Raw genomic sequence first — 18,088 nt, 5'->3', positions numbered from 1 at the left:
CATAGGGCGGCGCACAATTGGCCCAGCATCGTCTGGGTTTGGCCGAGGTAGGCCGTCATTGAAGATAAGAATTTGTTCTTAACTGACTTGCCTAGTTAAATAAAGGTTAAATATATATTTTAAATGCTCTTCCCTACCCTACTCTGCCCTACCCTGCTCTGTTCTGCCCTACCCTGCCCTACTCTGCTCTACTCTGCTCTGCCCTACCCTGCTCTATTCTGCCCTACTGTGCCCTACCCTACCCTTCTCTGCCCTACCCTACTCTACTCTGCCCTGCTCTGCCCTACCCTGCTCTGTTCTGCCCTGCTCTACTTTGTCCTGCCCTATTCTGCCCTGCTCTACCCTACCCTGCCCTGCCCTACCCTGCTCTGCCCTAGCCTGCCCTGCCCTACCCTGCTCTGCTCACCCCGGCCTCTCCCGCTGCTTTGAACCAGTCAGAGCCAGATCAGTACTACTTAGATTACTAGGGGCATTACTATGTTTTTGGCAGGCAGGCTGTAACTTAGAAACCACCCTCGGCGGGGTTGTAAAACAACCGGACACACCGGGTTTTCAGGGGAAATGGAAAGAGAGCCTGTGACACTTTTGGACAAGGAGACACGGCCATCTTAACTCCTCCCCCACATTTACTGGATTGGTTGAACAGTGGAAAAGAGCCCCCCCCCCCCCCCCGGCATGCAACGCGAAGTTACAAACCTACAGATCTGAAGTTGCAGGAATAATAGTACGCAGCATGCACAGTAATAATATATAATATAATATCACTATTTCCACTGTGAAACAAAACATTCAAATGTTCCCATATCTAGGCTATAATAACAAGACCATGGTTTGTCATGTACTCCAACAGTATGATACTGTAACGTTCTGAAGACTGTTTGAAACACCTCTGTACATAAAATTATATGGACTCGACACACCCACACACTGCTGCGACTCTGTTTATCTTATATCTTGTTGCCTTGTCACCTTCCACATCTACCTCCATCACTCCAGTATCCCTGTCCCCTTCCATCTATACATATCTACCTCCATAACTCCAGTATCCCTGTCTCCTTCCCCCTATACAGATCTACCTCCATCACTCCAGTATCCCTGGCTCCTTCCCCCTATACATATCTACCTCCATCACTCCAGTATCCTTGGCTCCTTCCCCCTATACATATCTACCTCCATCACTCCAGTATCACCTCCCCCTATACATATCTACCTCCATCACTCCAGTATCCCTGTCCCCTTCCCCCTATACATATCTACCTCCATCACTCCAGTATCCCCTTCCCCCTATACATATCTACCTCCATCACTCAGGTATCCCTGTCTCCTTCCCCCTATACATATCTACCTCCATCACTCCAGTATCCCTGTCCCCTTCCCCCTATACATATCTACCTCCATCACTCCAGTATCCATGTCTCCTTCCCACTATACATATCTACCTCCATCACTCCAGTATCCCTGTCTCCTTCCCCCTATACATATCTACCTCCATCACTCCAGTATCCCTGTCACCTTCCCCCTATACATATCTACCTCCATCACTACAGTATCCCTGTCTCCTAACCCCTATACATATCTACCTCCATCACTCCAGTATCCCTGTCCCCTTCCCCCTATACACATCTACCTCCATCACTCCAGTATCCCTGTCTCCTTCCCCCTATACATATCTACCTCCATCACTCCAGTATCACCTTCCCCCTATACATATCTACCTCCATCACTCCAGTATCCCTGTCTCCTTCGCCCTATACATATCTACCTCCATCACTCCAGTATCCCTGTCTCCTTCCCCCTATACACATCTACCTCCATCACTCCAGTATCCCTGTCCCCTTCCCCCTATACATATCTACCTCCATCACTTCAGTATCCCCTTCCCCCTACACATATCTACCTCCATCACTCCAGTATCCCCTTCCCTCTATACATATCTACCTCCATCACTCCAGTATCCCTGTCTCCTTCCCCCTATACATATCTACCTCCATCACTCCAGTATCCCCTTATACATATCTACCTCCATCACTCCAGTATCCCCTTATACATATCTACCTCCAGTATCATTGCACTTTGTAAATATGGTACTGGAACTGGCCCTGACTCTGGAACTGGCCCTGGAACTGACCCTGGAACTGACCCTGGAACTGATCCTGGAACTGACCCTGGAACTGACCCTGGACCCTGACCCTGGACCCTGACCCTGGAACTGACCCTGGACCCTGACCCTGATCCTGGAACTGACCCTGGAACTGATCCTGACCCTGGAACTGACCCTGGTACTGACCCTGGAACTGATCCTGGAACTGATCCTGGAACTGGTACTGACCCTGGAACTGATCCTGGAACTGACCCTGGAACTGGTACTGACCCTGGAACTGATCCTGGAACTGGTACTGACCCTGGAACTGATCCTGATCCTGGAACTGACCCTGGAACTGACCCTGATCCTGGAACTGACCCTGGAACTGGAAGTGCCCTGGAACTGACCCTGGAACTGGTACTGACCCTGGAACTGGAACTGACCCTGGAACTGGTACTGACCCTGGAACTGGAACTACATATCTACCTCCAGTATCATTGCACTTTGTAAATATGGTACTGGAACTGACCCTGGAACTGACCCTGACCCTGGAACTGATCCTGGAACTGACCCTGGAACTGATCCTGGAACTGGTACTGACCCTGGAACTGACCCTGGTACTGACCCTGGAACTGATCCTGGAACTGACCCTGGAACTGGTACTGACCCTGGAACTGATCCTGGAACTGGTACTGACCCTGGAACTGATCCTGGAACTGGTACTGACCCTGGAACTGACCCTGGAACTGGTACTGACCCTGGAACTGATCCTGGAACTGGTACTGACCCTGGAACTGATCCTGATCCTGGAACTGACCCTGGAACTGACCCTGATCCTGGAACTGACCCTGGAACTGGAAGTGCCCTGGAACTGACCCTGGAACTGGTACTGACCCTGGAACTGGAACTGACCCTGGAACTGACCCTGACCCTGGAACTGACCCCGGAACTGGAACTGACCCTGGAACTGGAACTACATATCTACCTCCAGTATCATTGCACTTTGTAAATATGGTACTGGAACTGACCCTGGAACTGACCCTGACCCTGGAACTGATCCTGGAACTGACCCTGGAACTGATCCTGGAACTGGTACTGACCCTGGAACTGACCCTGGTACTGACCCTGGAACTGATCCTGGAACTGACCCTGGAACTGGTACTGACCCTGGAACTGATCCTGGAACTGGTACTGACCCTGGAACTGATCCTGGAACTGGTACTGACCCTGGAACTGACCCTGGAACTGGTACTGACCCTGGAACTGATCCTGGAACTGGTACTGACCCTGGAACTGATCCTGATCCTGGAACTGACCCTGGAACTGACCCTGATCCTGGAACTGACCCTGGAACTGGAAGTGCCCTGGAACTGACCCTGGAACTGGTACTGACCCTGGAACTGGAACTGACCCTGGAACTGACCCTGACCCTGGAACTGACCCCGGAACTGGAACTGACCCTGGAACTGGAACTACATATCTACCTCCAGTATCATTGCACTTTGTAAATATGGTACTGGAACTGACCCTGGAACTGACCCTGGAACTGACCCTGACCCTGGAACTGATCCTGGAACTGACCCTGGAACTGATCCTGGAACTGGTACTGACCCTGGAACTGATCCTGGAACTGACCCTGAAACTGCCCCTGGAACTGTACATAGCTTACTTACTTTATCGTATTCTGTTCTTATATCTATTCATCCTGTGTTTTTTTGTTCGACTTTACTTTTCATAAATGTTTTATAGTATTACTAAAACACTTGATCACATGACTAACCTACAGCTCCTCTCTCATCCCTGTTATGAGCTGTTAGTGGAGGCTCCAACTGCTGCTGTAAAATAAAACCATCACGCTCCACATCTCTGACTGTTGAATCTAAATGGAATCTGCGGTTGAGGCTCTGATCCTCTGGGAATTAGCAGTGTGTGACTGCCAGGGTGTATTTTAGTACCTTGTTTGGTTTGATCTGTATTGGAATGTGGCATAGTCGACGTAGTGGGATTGTGTAGGTAGAGTGTGTGCAGCAGGTTCGGTGTATACAATGGGTGTAGACTTAACCGTGAAATGCTTGATCATGAGCACTTCCCAACCATGATGAGTTAAAAAAATATATAGAATAATAAAAATAGGAACACAAGAGGTATCAAATACACAAGAATGGAGCTATAAACAGGAAGTACCAGATCAATGTGGAGCTATAAACAGGAAATACCAGATCAATGTGGAGCTATAAAAAGGAAGTACCAGATCAATGTGGAGCTATATACAGGAAGTACCAGTACCATATCAATGTGGAGCTATATACAGGAAGTATCAGATCAATGTGGAGCTATAAACAGGGAGTACCAGATCAATGTGGAGCTATATACAGGAAGTACCAGATCAATGTGGAGCTATATACAGGAAGTACCAGATCAATGTGGAGCTATATACAGGAAGTACCAGATCAATGTGGAGCTATAAACAGGGAGTACCAGATCAATGTGGAGCTATAAACAGGGAGTACCAGATCAATGTGGAGCTATAAACAGGGAGTACCAGATCAATGTGGAGCTATATACAGGGAGTACCAGATCAATGTGGAGCTATAAACAGGGAGTACCAGATCAATGTGGAGCTATAAACAGGGAGTACCAGATCAATATGGAGCTATAAACAGGGAGTAGCAGATCAATGTGGAGCTATAAACAGGGAGTACCAGATCAATGTGGAGCTATATACAGGAAGTACCAGTACCAGATCAATGTGGAGCTATATACAGGAAGTACCAGATCAATGTGGAGCTATAAACAGGGAGTACCAGATCAATATGGAGCTATATACAGGGAGTACCAGATCAATGTGGAGCTATAAACAGGGAGTACCAGATCAATGTGGAGCTATATACAGGGAGTACCAGATCAATGTGGAGCTATAAACAGGGAGTACCAGATCAATGTGGAGCTATAAACAGGGAGTACCAGATCAATGTGGAGCTATAAACAGGGAGAACCAGATCAATGTGGAGCTATAAACAGGGAGTACCAGATCAATGTGGAGCTATATACAGGGAGTACCAGATCAATGTGGAGCTATAAACAGGGAGTACCAGATCAATGTGGAGCTATAAACAGGGAGTACCAGATCAATGTGGAGCTATATACAGGAAGTACCAGTACCAGATCAATGTGGAGCTATAAACAGGGAGTACCAGATCAATATGGAGCTATATACAGGGAGTACCAGATCAATGTGGAGCTATATACAGGAAGTACCAGTACCAGATCAATGTGGAGCTATATACAGGAAGTACCAGATCAATGTGCAGCTATATACAGGAAGTATCAGATCAATGTGGAGGATAGATAATAATGAGGTATTTGAGGTAGATATGTACATGAAGGCAGGGTAAAGTGACTAGGAATCAGGATAGCTAATAATAAGGTATTAGAGGTAGATATGTACATGACGGCAGGGTAAAGTGACTAGGAATCAGGACAGATAATAATAATAAGGTATTTTAGGTAGATATGTACATGAAGGCAGGGTAAAGTGACTAGGCATCAGGATAAATAATAATAAGGTATTTGAGGTAGATATGTACATGAAGGTAGGGTAAAGTGACCAGGCATCAGGATAGATAATAATGAGGTATTTGAGGTAGATATGCATCAGGATAGATAATAATAAGGTATTAGAGGTAGATATGTACATGACGGCAGGGTAAAGTGACTAGGAATCAGGACAGATAATAATAATAAGGTATTTGAGGTAGATATGTACATGACGTCAGGGTAAAGTGACCAGGCATCAGGATAGCGTAAAGCGTGTTGTGTGGTGTGTATGTGAATGTGTGTGTTTTGTGGGATTCAGTAGTTCAGACCATCCTCTGACACCACCTGATATTGAAGTCCAGGATGTGATGTATTGGTATATACCCAGGCGGTGATGCAGCCAGTCAAGATGCTCTCGATGGTGCAGCTGTAAAACTTTTTGAGGATCTGAAGGCCCATGCCAAATATTTTCATTCTCCTGAGGGGGAAGCAGCTGTGTGTCTGTGTCGCGTGTGTGGATTGTTTGTCAGACAGAATCCGTGTGTTAAGACTATGTCAAACTGTGAGCTCAGTGGGGCCCTGGTGAAGCCTGTGGCCTGAGTGACTCACCCAGAGGTACTGTACAGTCGTGGCCAAAAGTTTTGAGAATGACACAAAGTCTGCTGCCTCAGTTTGTATGATGACAATTTGCATATACTCCAGAATGTTATGAAGAGTGATCAGATGAATTACAGTGCCTTGCGAAAGTATTCGGCCCCCTTGAACTTTGCGACCTTTTGCCACATTTCAGGCTTCAAACATAAAGATATACAACTGTATTTTTTTTGTGAAGAATCAACAACAAGTGGGACACAATCATGAAGTGGAACGACATTTATTGGATATTTCAAACTTTTTTAACAAATCAAAAACTGAAAAATTGTCCGTGCAAAATTATTCAGCCCCTTTACTTTCAGTGCAGCAAACTCTCTCCAGAAGTTCAGTGAGGATCTCTGAATGATCCAATGTTGACCTAAATGACTAATGATGATAAATACAATCCACCTGTGTGTAATCAAGTCTCCGTATAAATGCACCTGCACTGTGATAGTCTCAGAGGTCCGTTAAAAGCGCAGAGAGCATCATGAAGAACAAGGAACACACCAGGCAGGTCCGAGATACTGTTGTGAAGAAGTTTAAAGCCGGATTTGGATACAAAAAGATTTCCCAAGCTTTAAACATCCCAAGGAGCACTGTGCAAGCGATAATATTGAAATGGAAGGAGTATCAGACCACTGCAAATCTACCAAGACCTGGCCGTCCCTCTAAACTTTCAGCTCATACAAGGAGAAGACTGATCAGAGATGCAGCCAAGAGGCCCATGATCACTCTGGATGAACTGCAGAGATCTACAGCTGAGGTGGGAGACTCTGTCCATAGGACAACAATCAGTCGTATATTGCACAAATCTGGCCTTTATGGAAGAGTGGCAAGAAGAAAGCCATTTCTTAAAGATATCCATAAAAAGTGTTGTTTAAAGTTTGCCACAAGCCACCTGGGAGACACACCAAACATGTGGAAGAAGGTGCTCTGGTCAGATGAAACCAAAATTGAACTTTTTGGCAACAATGCAAAACGTTATGTTTGGCGTAAAAGCAACACAGCTCATCACCCTGAACACACCATCCCCACTGTCAAACATGGTGGTGGCAGCATCATGGTTTGGGCCTGCTTTTCTTCAGCAGGGACAGGGAAGATGGTTAAAATTGATGGGAAGATGGATGGAGCCAAATACAGGACCATTCTAGTAGAAAACCTGATGGAGTCTGCAAAAGACCTGAGACTGGGACAGAGATTTGTCTTCCAACAAGACAATGATCCAAAACATAAAGCAAAATCTACAATGGAATGGTTCAAAAATAAACATATCCAGGTGTTAGAATGGCCAAGTCAAAGTCCAGACCTGAATCCAATCGAGAATCTGTGGAAAGAACTGAAAACTGCTGTTCACAAATGCTCTCCATCCAACCTCACTGAGCTCGAGCTGTTTTACAAGGACGAATGGGAAAAAATGTCAGTCTTTCGATGTGCAAAACTGATAGAGACATACCCCAAGCGACTTACAGCTGTAATCGCAGCAAAAGGTGGCGCTACAAAGTATTAACTTAAGGGGGCTGAATAATTTTGCACGCCCAATTTTTCAGTTTTTGATTTGTTAAAAAAGTTTGAAATATCCAATAAATGTCGTTCCACTTCATGATTGTGTCCCACTTGTTGTTGATTCTTCACAAAAAAATACAGTTTTATATCTTTATGTTTAAGCCTGAAATGTGGCAAAAGGTCGCAAAGTTCAAAGGGGCCGAATACTTTCGCAAGGCACTGTACAATTAATTGCAAAGTCCCCTCTTTGCCATGCAAATGAACTGAATCCCCCCAAAAACATTTCCACTGCATTTCAGCCCTGCCACAAAAGGACCAGCTGACATCATGTCAGTGATTCTCTCGTTAACACGGGTGTGAGTGTTGACGAGGACAAGGCTACAGATCACTCTGTCATGCTGATTGAGTTCGATTAACAGACTGGAAGCTTCAAAAGGAGGGTGGTGCTTGGAATCATTGTTCTTCCTCTGTCAACCATGGTTACCTGCAAGGAAACACGTGCCGTCATCATTGCTTTGCATAAAAAGGGCTTCACAGGCAAGGATATTGCTGCCAGTAAGATTGCACCTAAATCAACCATTTATCGGATCATCAAGAACTTCAAGGAGAGCGGTTCAATTGTTGTGAAGAAGGCTTCAGGGCGCCCAAGAGAGGCCAGCAAGCGCCAGGACCGTCTCCTAAAGTTGATTCAGCTGCGGGATCGGGGCACCACCAGTACATAGCTTGCTCAGGAATGGCAGCAGGCAGGTGTGAGTGCATCTGCACGCACAGTGAGGCGAAGACTTTTGGAGGATGGCCTGGTGTCAAGAAGGGCAGCAAAGAAGCCACTTCTCTCCAGGAAAAACATCACGGACAGACTGATATTCTGCAAAAGGTACAGGGATTGGACTGCTGAGGACTGGGGTAAAGTAATTTTCTCTGATGAATCCCCTTTACGATTGTTTGGGGCATCCGGAAAAAAGCTTGTCCGGAGAAGACAAGGTGAGCGCTACCATCAGTCCGGTGTCATGCCAACGGTAAAGCATCCTGAGACCATTCATGCGTGGGGTTGCTTCTCAGCTAAGGGAGTGGGCTCACTCACAATTTTGTCTAAGAACACAGCCATGAATAAAGAATGGTACCAACACATCCCGAGAGCAACTTCTCCCAACCATGCAGGAACAGTTTGGTGACGAACAATGCCTTTTCCAGCATGATGGATCACCTTGCTGTAAGGCAAAAGTAAGACTAAGTGGCTAAGGGAACAAAACATTGATATTTTGGGTCCATGGCCAGGAAACTCCCCAGACCTTAATCCCATTGAGAACTTGTGGTCAATCCTCAAGAGGCGGGTGTACAAACAAAACCCCACAAATCTGACAAACTCCAAGCATTGATTATGCAAGAATGGTCCTGCCATCAGTCATGATGTGGCCCAGAAGTTAATTGACAGAATGCCAGGGCGGATTGCAGAGGTCTTGAAAAAGAAGGGTCAACACCGCAAATATTGACTCTGTATCAACTTCATGTAATTGTCAATAAAAGCCTTCGACACTTATGAAATGCTTGTAATTATACTTCAGTAATCCATAGTAACATCTGACAAAAATATCTAAAGACATTGAAGCAGCAAACTTTGTGGAAATTAATATTTGTGTCATTCTCAAAACTTTTGGCCACGACTGTACATATGGGACATTACTGACAGCTCTCTTTAGAAACAACACTGCCCTTCAGAAACAACCAGAATCAGAGAGACATCCGTAAACAGAGAGAGCAGAGCATTCCTCTCCAACAGCAACGTCCAACCTGCTCAACGCAGTCAACAGTAAACCGTCTGCCTGTGTTGTTTTGGCACTAAATTCAGACTACTATACATCTAATCAGATACTCTAGTTCTCTCCTCAGTTAGTCCATAGCTTAGTCCAATGTGTCAGTACTCAACACCAGCTCAGTCAGTCCAATGTGTTAGTACTCAACACCAGCCCAGTCAGACCAGAGGATTTTTTATTTCACGGGTCAGTGTTCTAGCCGTACGCTCTCTCCCTGCTCCAACAGGGATCAGGACAATGGGAAGGTTGGTTACAATGTGCGCTGGGTTTGTGCGCGACGCAAACCCACCAAAGTATAACAACAGCAGGGTAAGAAAGGAAGGGGGCTAGCAGTTAAATAAGAACCAGGGTTTAATGGCAGGTAAGGATTTTACACCAGCAGCCTGGCCAAGTCACTTCTCTGGATAACAGGCTGTTGAGAGGAGTTAAACTAAGTTGACAAAGTAATTGTAAATTGGCAACGTTACTGTTGGCTACATTCCTTCAACCAAGTACTCTTTTAGGCCTCTATCTGAACGGTTTTTATATTTTAGGTATTCAGAGTACTACAGAAAATAGCCATAATGAAAGTATAATTGAAGGGTATAGTATATAAGAAAACTTAGAGAAAATTTAGAGAAAAAAATTTAGAGAAAATTAATATGCACTTGTGGAGAGTAAGGCTAGGTTCCATGTGAAACAAGGATGGCTAACTTACCTTCTGATATAGCGTGAGGTTTGATGACGCAACACGAACAGTCTGTGCAATTGGCCGTGTTAGCGGGACCATGGCCCGCTGTGGACGGGAAGAAAAACTCCAGCTCCTAAACAGAACAACAAAGCATTACTCACTACTGGTGTCCCCCAGGGCTTGGTACTAGGTCCTCTATAAGGTCTCACCACTGGTGTCCCCCAGGGCTTGGTACTAGGTCCTCTATAAGGTCTCACCACTGGTGTCCCCCAGGGCTTGGTACTAGGTCCTCTATAATGTCTCACTACTGGTGTCCCCCAGGGCTCTGCACTAGGTCCTTTATAATGTCTCAATACTGGTGTTCCCCATGGCTCTGTACTAGGTCTCTATAATGTATCTGTACTAGGTCCTCTCCTGTTCTCACTACTTGTGTCCCCCTGGGTTCTGCCCAAGGTCCTCTATAATGTCTCACTACTGATGTCCCCCAGGGCTCAGTACTAGGTCTCTATAATATATCTGTACTAGGTCCCCTCCTGTTCTCACTACTTGTGTCCTCATGGGCTCTGCACAAGTTCCTCTATAATGTCTCACTACTGATGTCCCCCAGGGCTCAGTACTTCTCACTACTAGAATGACTTACTCTTGCTGCTGAAGCCAGTGAGTCAGACCCATGTCCAGCGTTTCTGGTGCCATCTGTGCCAAACTGAGCTCTCAGGCTTGGTGGGGCCTCTTTCCGTGCTACGCCCGAGTCAGTGGGGCCTAGAATCCTTCTCCACACTGACACTGCCTCGTCGCCCATCAGCTCCATGGCAACCACAGGGCCAGAGGTCATAAACTGCACCAGGTTGCTAAAAAGAAACATTGTTTTATGCAAACTCCAATAAAAACTGTCAAAATAACACTTTCAGCAACATAACCTTTAATGAAATCTCCAATAAACTACTTATGAACTATTTCTACTCAGATGGTGTGGAATATGTAATTGAAGGTCACATTTTTTAAGGTTAAGTACTACAGATCACCATCTGAGATTTTGAATTATTCAGTTGAAATGTGTAGGTGAAAATACTTCCAATTCTCTTGATTTACGGGGGGTAATTGTCCCTGTCAAGACTGTTCAAATGTCACCACAATGTCAGTGCAATAAATGTCACATAGAGAGACTGCTAATAATGGTGGTTACTGGTTAGACGGCCCTTGGAGCCTCCTTGAAACATGCCCCTGGCCGCTCTGCTCACACAGAGAGAAGACAGGCTAATCATTTACACAGGAAGGACTCACTTGAAGAAAGACTTTGTCTGATGTTCAGTGTAAAAGTCTGCTGCCTGCTTCCTGTAAGAAACCCATAAACACACAGGGTTAATGAGTGATCAGATGAAGTCAGGCGTTGACTCGATAGGGCTCTGGTCTAAAGTAGTGCACTATATAGGGAATAGGGCTCTGGTCTAAAGTAGTGCACTATATAGGGAATAGGGTGCCATAGGGGTCTGGTCTAAAGTAGTGCACTATATAGGGAATAGGGCTCTGGTCTAAAGTAGTGCACTACATAGGGGAATAGGGCTCTGGTCTAAAGTAGTGCACTATATAGGGGAATAGGGCTCTGGTCTAAAGTAGTGCACTATATAGGGGAATAGAGCTCTGGTCTAAAGTAGTGCACTACATAGGGGAATAGGGCTCTGGTCTAAAGTAGTGCACTATATAGGGGAATAGGGCTCTGGTCTAAAGTAGTGCACTACTTAGGGAATAGGGCTCTGGTCTAAAGTAGTGCACTACATAGGGGAATAGGGCTCTGGTCTAAAGTAGTACACTATATAGGGAATAGGGTGCCATTTGGGACACAGACCCAACCACACCCCCACCAGAGGACACAGACCCAACCACACCCCCACCAGAGGACACAGACCCAACCACACCACAACCAGAGGACACAGACCCAACCACACCCCCACCAGAGGACACAGACCCAACCACACCCCCACCAGAGGACACAGACCCAACCACACCCCCACCAGAGGACACAGACCCAACCACACCACCACCAGAGGACACAGACCCAACCACACCACCACCAGAGGACACAGACCCAACCACACCACCACCAGAGGACACAGACCCAACCACACCACCACCAGAGGACACAGACCCAACCACACCACCACCAGAGGACACAGACCCAACCACACCACCACCAGAGGACACAGACCCAACCACACCACCACCAGAGGACACGGACAAGTCACTGACATTCCTCTCCTTTCTCATTATATTACGGTTTAATTCTGCACACTCCGTCAAAAGAAACTCTGAGAGACATTAGTTATTGTAGCTGTGTTACAGCTGGTAGAGCGCGGCCATGTTTTTACCCCATGTCTCCAGAAGCAAGCTGCCTACCACAGAATAATAAAAGATGACCTTGGGGGCTTTTTTCAGCTCTGTGCCCTGTTCTCATAACAAGCTACAAACTCAAATGTTCCAGGTGTAAAAAATGAGGGAATCCTTCTCTTTATTGTTTAGACGAACAGTTTGAAAATGTAAAAAGCCAGTCCAATAAAACAATTATTTGTAATTCAAAATTACTAAAAATATTTCAAGAAAATGTCCGAAAAAAAAGGGACGAATCACAATCATATTCTAAAATCTAGAATTCTGAAAATCACATATGAAATGAATCTGTAAAACCTTCCCTGTCAGTCATTTCAAAATGAGAGGAAAGATGAGCAAAATCAGCATTTTCCATTTCAATTGCATGTTGGAAATATGATCCCCACCAACCCTCCAATCTGATGCCCCCTAGCCAGCTGCAGTACTACAGATTCCTATCACCTTCAAAAACCCAGGCATTTCAATAGCAGCTACTTACACCACAATCATCATTTCTCATTGATTCTCATTCTATTCTACAGCGATTTCATAGTCTAAGCAGGAGAGGACACAACCTACTTTGGTCTTGTGTAAACATCCAAGTCACTGAGGCGGTGTGAGCGAGTGTGTGTTGTGAGTGAGTGTGTGTGTGTGTGTTGTGTGATTGTAAGGAGTGGTGCTGCCACCCTCTGATCTCAGGTGAAATAGTCGGCCTCCAAACAATGAAAAAATAACATCCTCCTCTGTCCTTCAAATACCACATTGTCAAGTCAGTTGTTCTGAAATGGGATCAGGGCTGTAGGTTGATATCGCCACAGATATAGTGGAAATATAAAAACTGTACAGTTTGCTCATTTAAAAAAAGCATCACCTCATTGGTAAGTGCGGACACGTCCTTGCAGAAGGTTTAGGAGGTATCCATCTGTTCATACTGTTTCTGTAGCATACTGGGGTATATGGGATTACCAGAAGTGCACACAAAGGCCCCCCCAGGCAAAATGGATCTTTATTGTCTCTGCTTTATTTGTATTTATGTATCCTTTATTTAACGAGTCAATTAAGAACAAATTATTATTTACAATGACGGCCAACCAAAGGGCAAACGGCCTCCTGCAGGGACAGGGATTTAAAATAAATGGAAACATAGGACAGAACACACATCATGACAAGAGACAACACTACATAAAGAGAGACCTAAGACAACACTACATAGAGAGAGACCTAAGACAACACTACATAGAGAGAGACCTAAGACAACACTACATAGAGAGAGACCTAAGACAACACTACATAGAGAGAGACCTAAGACAACACTACATAAAGAGAGACCTAAGACAACACTACATAGAGAGAGACCTAAGACAACACTACATAGAGAGAGACCTAAGACAACACTACATAGAGAGAGACAGCACTACATAAAGAGAGACCTAAGACAACACTACATAAAGAGAGACAGCACTACATAAAGAGAGACCTAAGACAACACTACATAAAGAGAGACCTAAGACAACACTACATAGAGAGAGACCTAAGACAACACTACATAGAGAGAGACCTAAGACAACACTACATAGAGAGAGACCTAAGACAACACTACATAAAGAGAGACCTAAGACAACACTACATAGAGAGAGACCTAAGACAACACTACATAAAGAGAGACCTAAGACAACACTACATAGAGAGAGACCTAAGACAACACTACATAAAGAGAGACCTAAGACAACACTACATAGAGAGAGACCTAAGACAACACTACATAGGTCTCTCTCTAAGACAACACTACATAGAGAGAGACCTAAGACAACACTACATAGAGACCTAAGACAACACTACATAAAGAGAGACCTAAGACAACACTACATAAAGCGAGACAGCACTACATAAAGAGAGACCTAAGACAACACTACATAGAGAGAGACCTAAGACAACACTACATAGAGAGAGACAGCACTACATAAAGAGAGACCTAAGACAACACTACATAGAGACCTAAGACAACACTACATAAAGCGAGACAGCACTACATAAAGAGAGACCTAAGACAACACTACATAGAGAGAGACAGCACTACATAAAGAGAGACCTAAGACAACACTACATAGAGACCTAAGACAACACTACATAAAGCGAGACAGCACTACATAAAGAGAGACCTAAGACAACACTACATAGAGAGAGACCTAAGACAACACTACATAAAGAGAGACAGCATTACATAAAGAGAGACCTAAGACAACACTACATAGAGAGAGACCTAAGACAACACTACATAAAGAGAGACCTAAGACAACACTACATAAAGAGAGACCTAAGACAACACTACATAGAGAGAGACCTAAGGCAACACTACATAGAGACCTAAGACAACACTTCATAAAGAGAGACCTAAGACAACACTACATAGGTCTCTCTCTAAGACAACACTACATAGAGAGAGACCTAAGACAACACTACATAGAGACCTAAGACAACACTACATAAAGAGAGACCTAAGACAACACTACATAAAGAGAGACAGCATTACATTAAGAGAGACCTAAGACAACACTACATAAAGAGAGACCTAAGACAACACTACATAAAGAGAGACAGCATTACATTAAGAGAGACCTAAGACAACACTACATAGAGAGAGACCTAAGACAACAACACAACATGGTAGCAGCACAACAGGGCAGTAACACAACATGGTAGCAGCACAACAGGGCAGTAACACAACATGGTAGCAGCACAAAACATGGTACAAACATTGTTAGGCACAGACAACAGCACAAAGGGCAAAAAGATAGAGACAACAACACATCACGCGAAGCAGCCACCACTGTCACTAAGTGTGTCCATGATTGAGTCTTTGAATATAGAGATAGAACGGTCCAGTGGGAGTGTTTGTTGCAGCTCGTTCCAGTCACTAGCTGCAGCGAACTGAAAGGAAGAGCCACCAAGGGATGTGTGTGCTTTGGGGACCTTTAACAGAATTCGACTGGCAGAACGGGTGATGTGGAGAATGAGGGTTGCTTCTTACAGAACCACATGACCTTTGTTTTGGAGGTGTTCAGAACAAGGTTAAGGGCAGAGAAAGCTTGTTGGACACTAAGCTAGCTTTGTTTTAGAGCATTTAACACAAAATCCGGGGAGGGGCCAGCTGAGTATAAATAGATGATAGAGCGTCCTACTGCCTGAGCTATGCTGTTCATGTAAATTGAGAAGAGCATGGGGCCTAGGATCGAGCCTTGGGGTACTGACTTTACACATTGCACTTTTTGGGAGAGATAGTTAGCAAACCAGGCCAAAGACCCCTCAGAGACACCAATACTCCTTAGCCGACTCACAAGAATGGAATGTTCTACCGTATCAAAAGCTTTGGCCAAGTCAATAAAAATAGCAGCACATTATTGCTTAGAGGGCCTTTAAGGTTGCAGTGACTAGGGTTGCACATTTTGGGGAATATTCAGAGGTGGAAACATTCTGTGGAAATTAACGGGAATATATGAGAATTAATGGAAACATATGCAAATTAATATCAATACCATTTAAATGTAGATGTTTTTTTTGCATTGGATATATTTACCATATATGGAGACAGAAACATAAACCTTTTAACTTATCATAAGTAGACATTTGCAAATTTGCTAATTATTAAATCCTTCCAATAGAAATTTAAAAAAACGATTTAGTTACGAATTGAACTTTAATTCAATGAGTTGACTCTTCACATGGGATGATTTCACTGAACAACAAAAGGGAATATTGAATGATATTGGATATTGAATGATCCCCAATGATCCATCGCATCTCCCAAAAACATTTTCAACATACATCTGTAAAATTATAGTCTAGAAACTAAAGCTTTGGTTGTCTTCCTCTCATGCTTCCATGTCTTCTCCCTGGACCTCCTCAATGTCCACCTCTTGAACATCAGACTCTGAGGCCTCATCTTCACTGTCACTTTCCAACCTTGCTCGTTGTCAGGCTCAAAAAGCCTCAAATTTGCCCAGATGGCCACCAATTTTTCAACCCTTGTATTGGTCGTGCTTTGGTGTGTGTGTTCCCAAACAAGGACCAGTTGCGCTCTGAGGCGGCTGATATTGGTGGGATTTGATGGAGGCAACAGGGGAAAGAACCTCAGATCCACAAAGTTTCTTCCACCATGTGGCTGATGAGATATGTTGGCACGACTGACATATTGCGTCTTCATCCCAAAGCCCTTGCATGGAAGTGTACTTCGCCAGACTGCCAAGAACCTTGCCCTCATCCAGGCCGAGGTGGTGAGACACGGTAGTGATGACGCCATAGGCCTGGTTGATCTCTGCACCAGACAGGATGCTCTTGCCAGCATACTTGGGGTCCAACATGTACGCTGTGACGTGTTTGGGCTTCAGGCAGAAGTCTTCACGCTTTTTGATGTATTTCAGAACTGCAGTTTCCTCTGCTTGGAGCAACAGTGAAGTGGGCAGGGCAATACGGATTTATTCTCTTACATCTGCATGCAGAGTCTGAACATCAGACAGGATGGCGTTGTCTCCCTCAATCCCTGCAATGCTATAGGTTTCAGGAGTTTCAGGCCGCTTACCACTCTCTCTCCCAAAATACATCATCCAGGAGGATCCTCTTGATGGGGCTGTCCATATCGGCAGACAGTGATATGGCCATTTCTTGGAAAGACTCCTTCCCCTCCAGGAGACTATTAAACATGATGACAACACTACCCCAATGGGTGTTGCTGGGCAGCTTCAATGTGGTGCTCTTATTCTTCTCACTCTGCTTGGTGAGGTAGATTGCTGCTATAACTTGATGACCCTTCACTTACCTAACCATTTCCTTGGCTCTCTTGTAGAGTGTATCCATTGTTTTCAGTGCCATGATGTCCTCGAGGAGCAGTTTCAATGCATGAGCAGCACAGCCAATGGGTGTGATGTGAGGGTAGGACTCCTCCACTTTAGACCAAGCAGCCTTCGTGTTCGCAGCATTGTCTGTCACCAGTGCAAATACCTTCTGTGGTCCAAGGTCATTGATGACTGCCTTCAGCTCATCTGCAATGTAGAAACCGGTGTGTCTGTTGTCCCTTGCCTGTGCTCTTGTAGAATACTGGTTGAGGGGTGGAGATGATGTAGTTAATTATTCCTTGCCCACGAACATTCGACCACCCATCAGAGATGATTGCAATACAGTCTGCTTTCTCTATGATTTGCTTGACCTTCGCTTGAACTCTGTTGAACTCTGCATCCAGCAAATGAGTAGATAAAGCATTCTGGTTGGAGGGGTGTATGCTGGGTGAAGAACATTCAGAAATCTCTTCCAATACACATTGCCTGTGAGTATCAGAGGTGAACCAGTTGCATACACAGCTCGAGCAAGACATTCATCAGCATTTCTCTGACTACATTCCTCTATTGAGTCAAAAACCTTCTGATTCCAGGAGGATCATGAGCTGTTGGTATCGATAAGGTGTCTGATTCATCCTTTTCACCTCGAATAGAAGTA

At 44.9% G+C, this 18,088-nt stretch overlaps 1 protein-coding gene across 5 annotated transcripts in view; it reads right to left on the bottom strand.

Moving 5' to 3' along the window:
• Nucleotides 1–18,088, bottom strand: part of LOC139414729 (NME/NM23 family member 7) — a 123,499-nt gene that overhangs the window by 69,757 nt on the left and 35,654 nt on the right. For all 5 annotated transcript variants that reach the window (XM_071162629.1, XM_071162547.1, XM_071162461.1 and 2 more), the window contains exons 5-7: nt 11,522–11,572; nt 10,881–11,088; nt 10,268–10,373 (exon numbers count right to left, since the gene is read on the bottom strand). In XM_071162629.1, the coding sequence (XP_071018730.1) occupies nt 10,268–10,373; nt 10,881–11,088; nt 11,522–11,572 (365 nt within the window). The remainder of the gene's footprint in view (nt 1–10,267; nt 10,374–10,880; nt 11,089–11,521; nt 11,573–18,088) is intronic.

Source organism: Oncorhynchus clarkii, chromosome 1 (genome assembly GCF_045791955.1).
Source record: "Oncorhynchus clarkii lewisi isolate Uvic-CL-2024 chromosome 1, UVic_Ocla_1.0, whole genome shotgun sequence".
NCBI lineage: Eukaryota > Metazoa > Chordata > Actinopteri > Salmoniformes > Salmonidae > Oncorhynchus > Oncorhynchus clarkii.
Note: the sequence above shows the minus strand (reverse complement) of the source record. Positions and strands in the feature narration are given on the sequence as shown.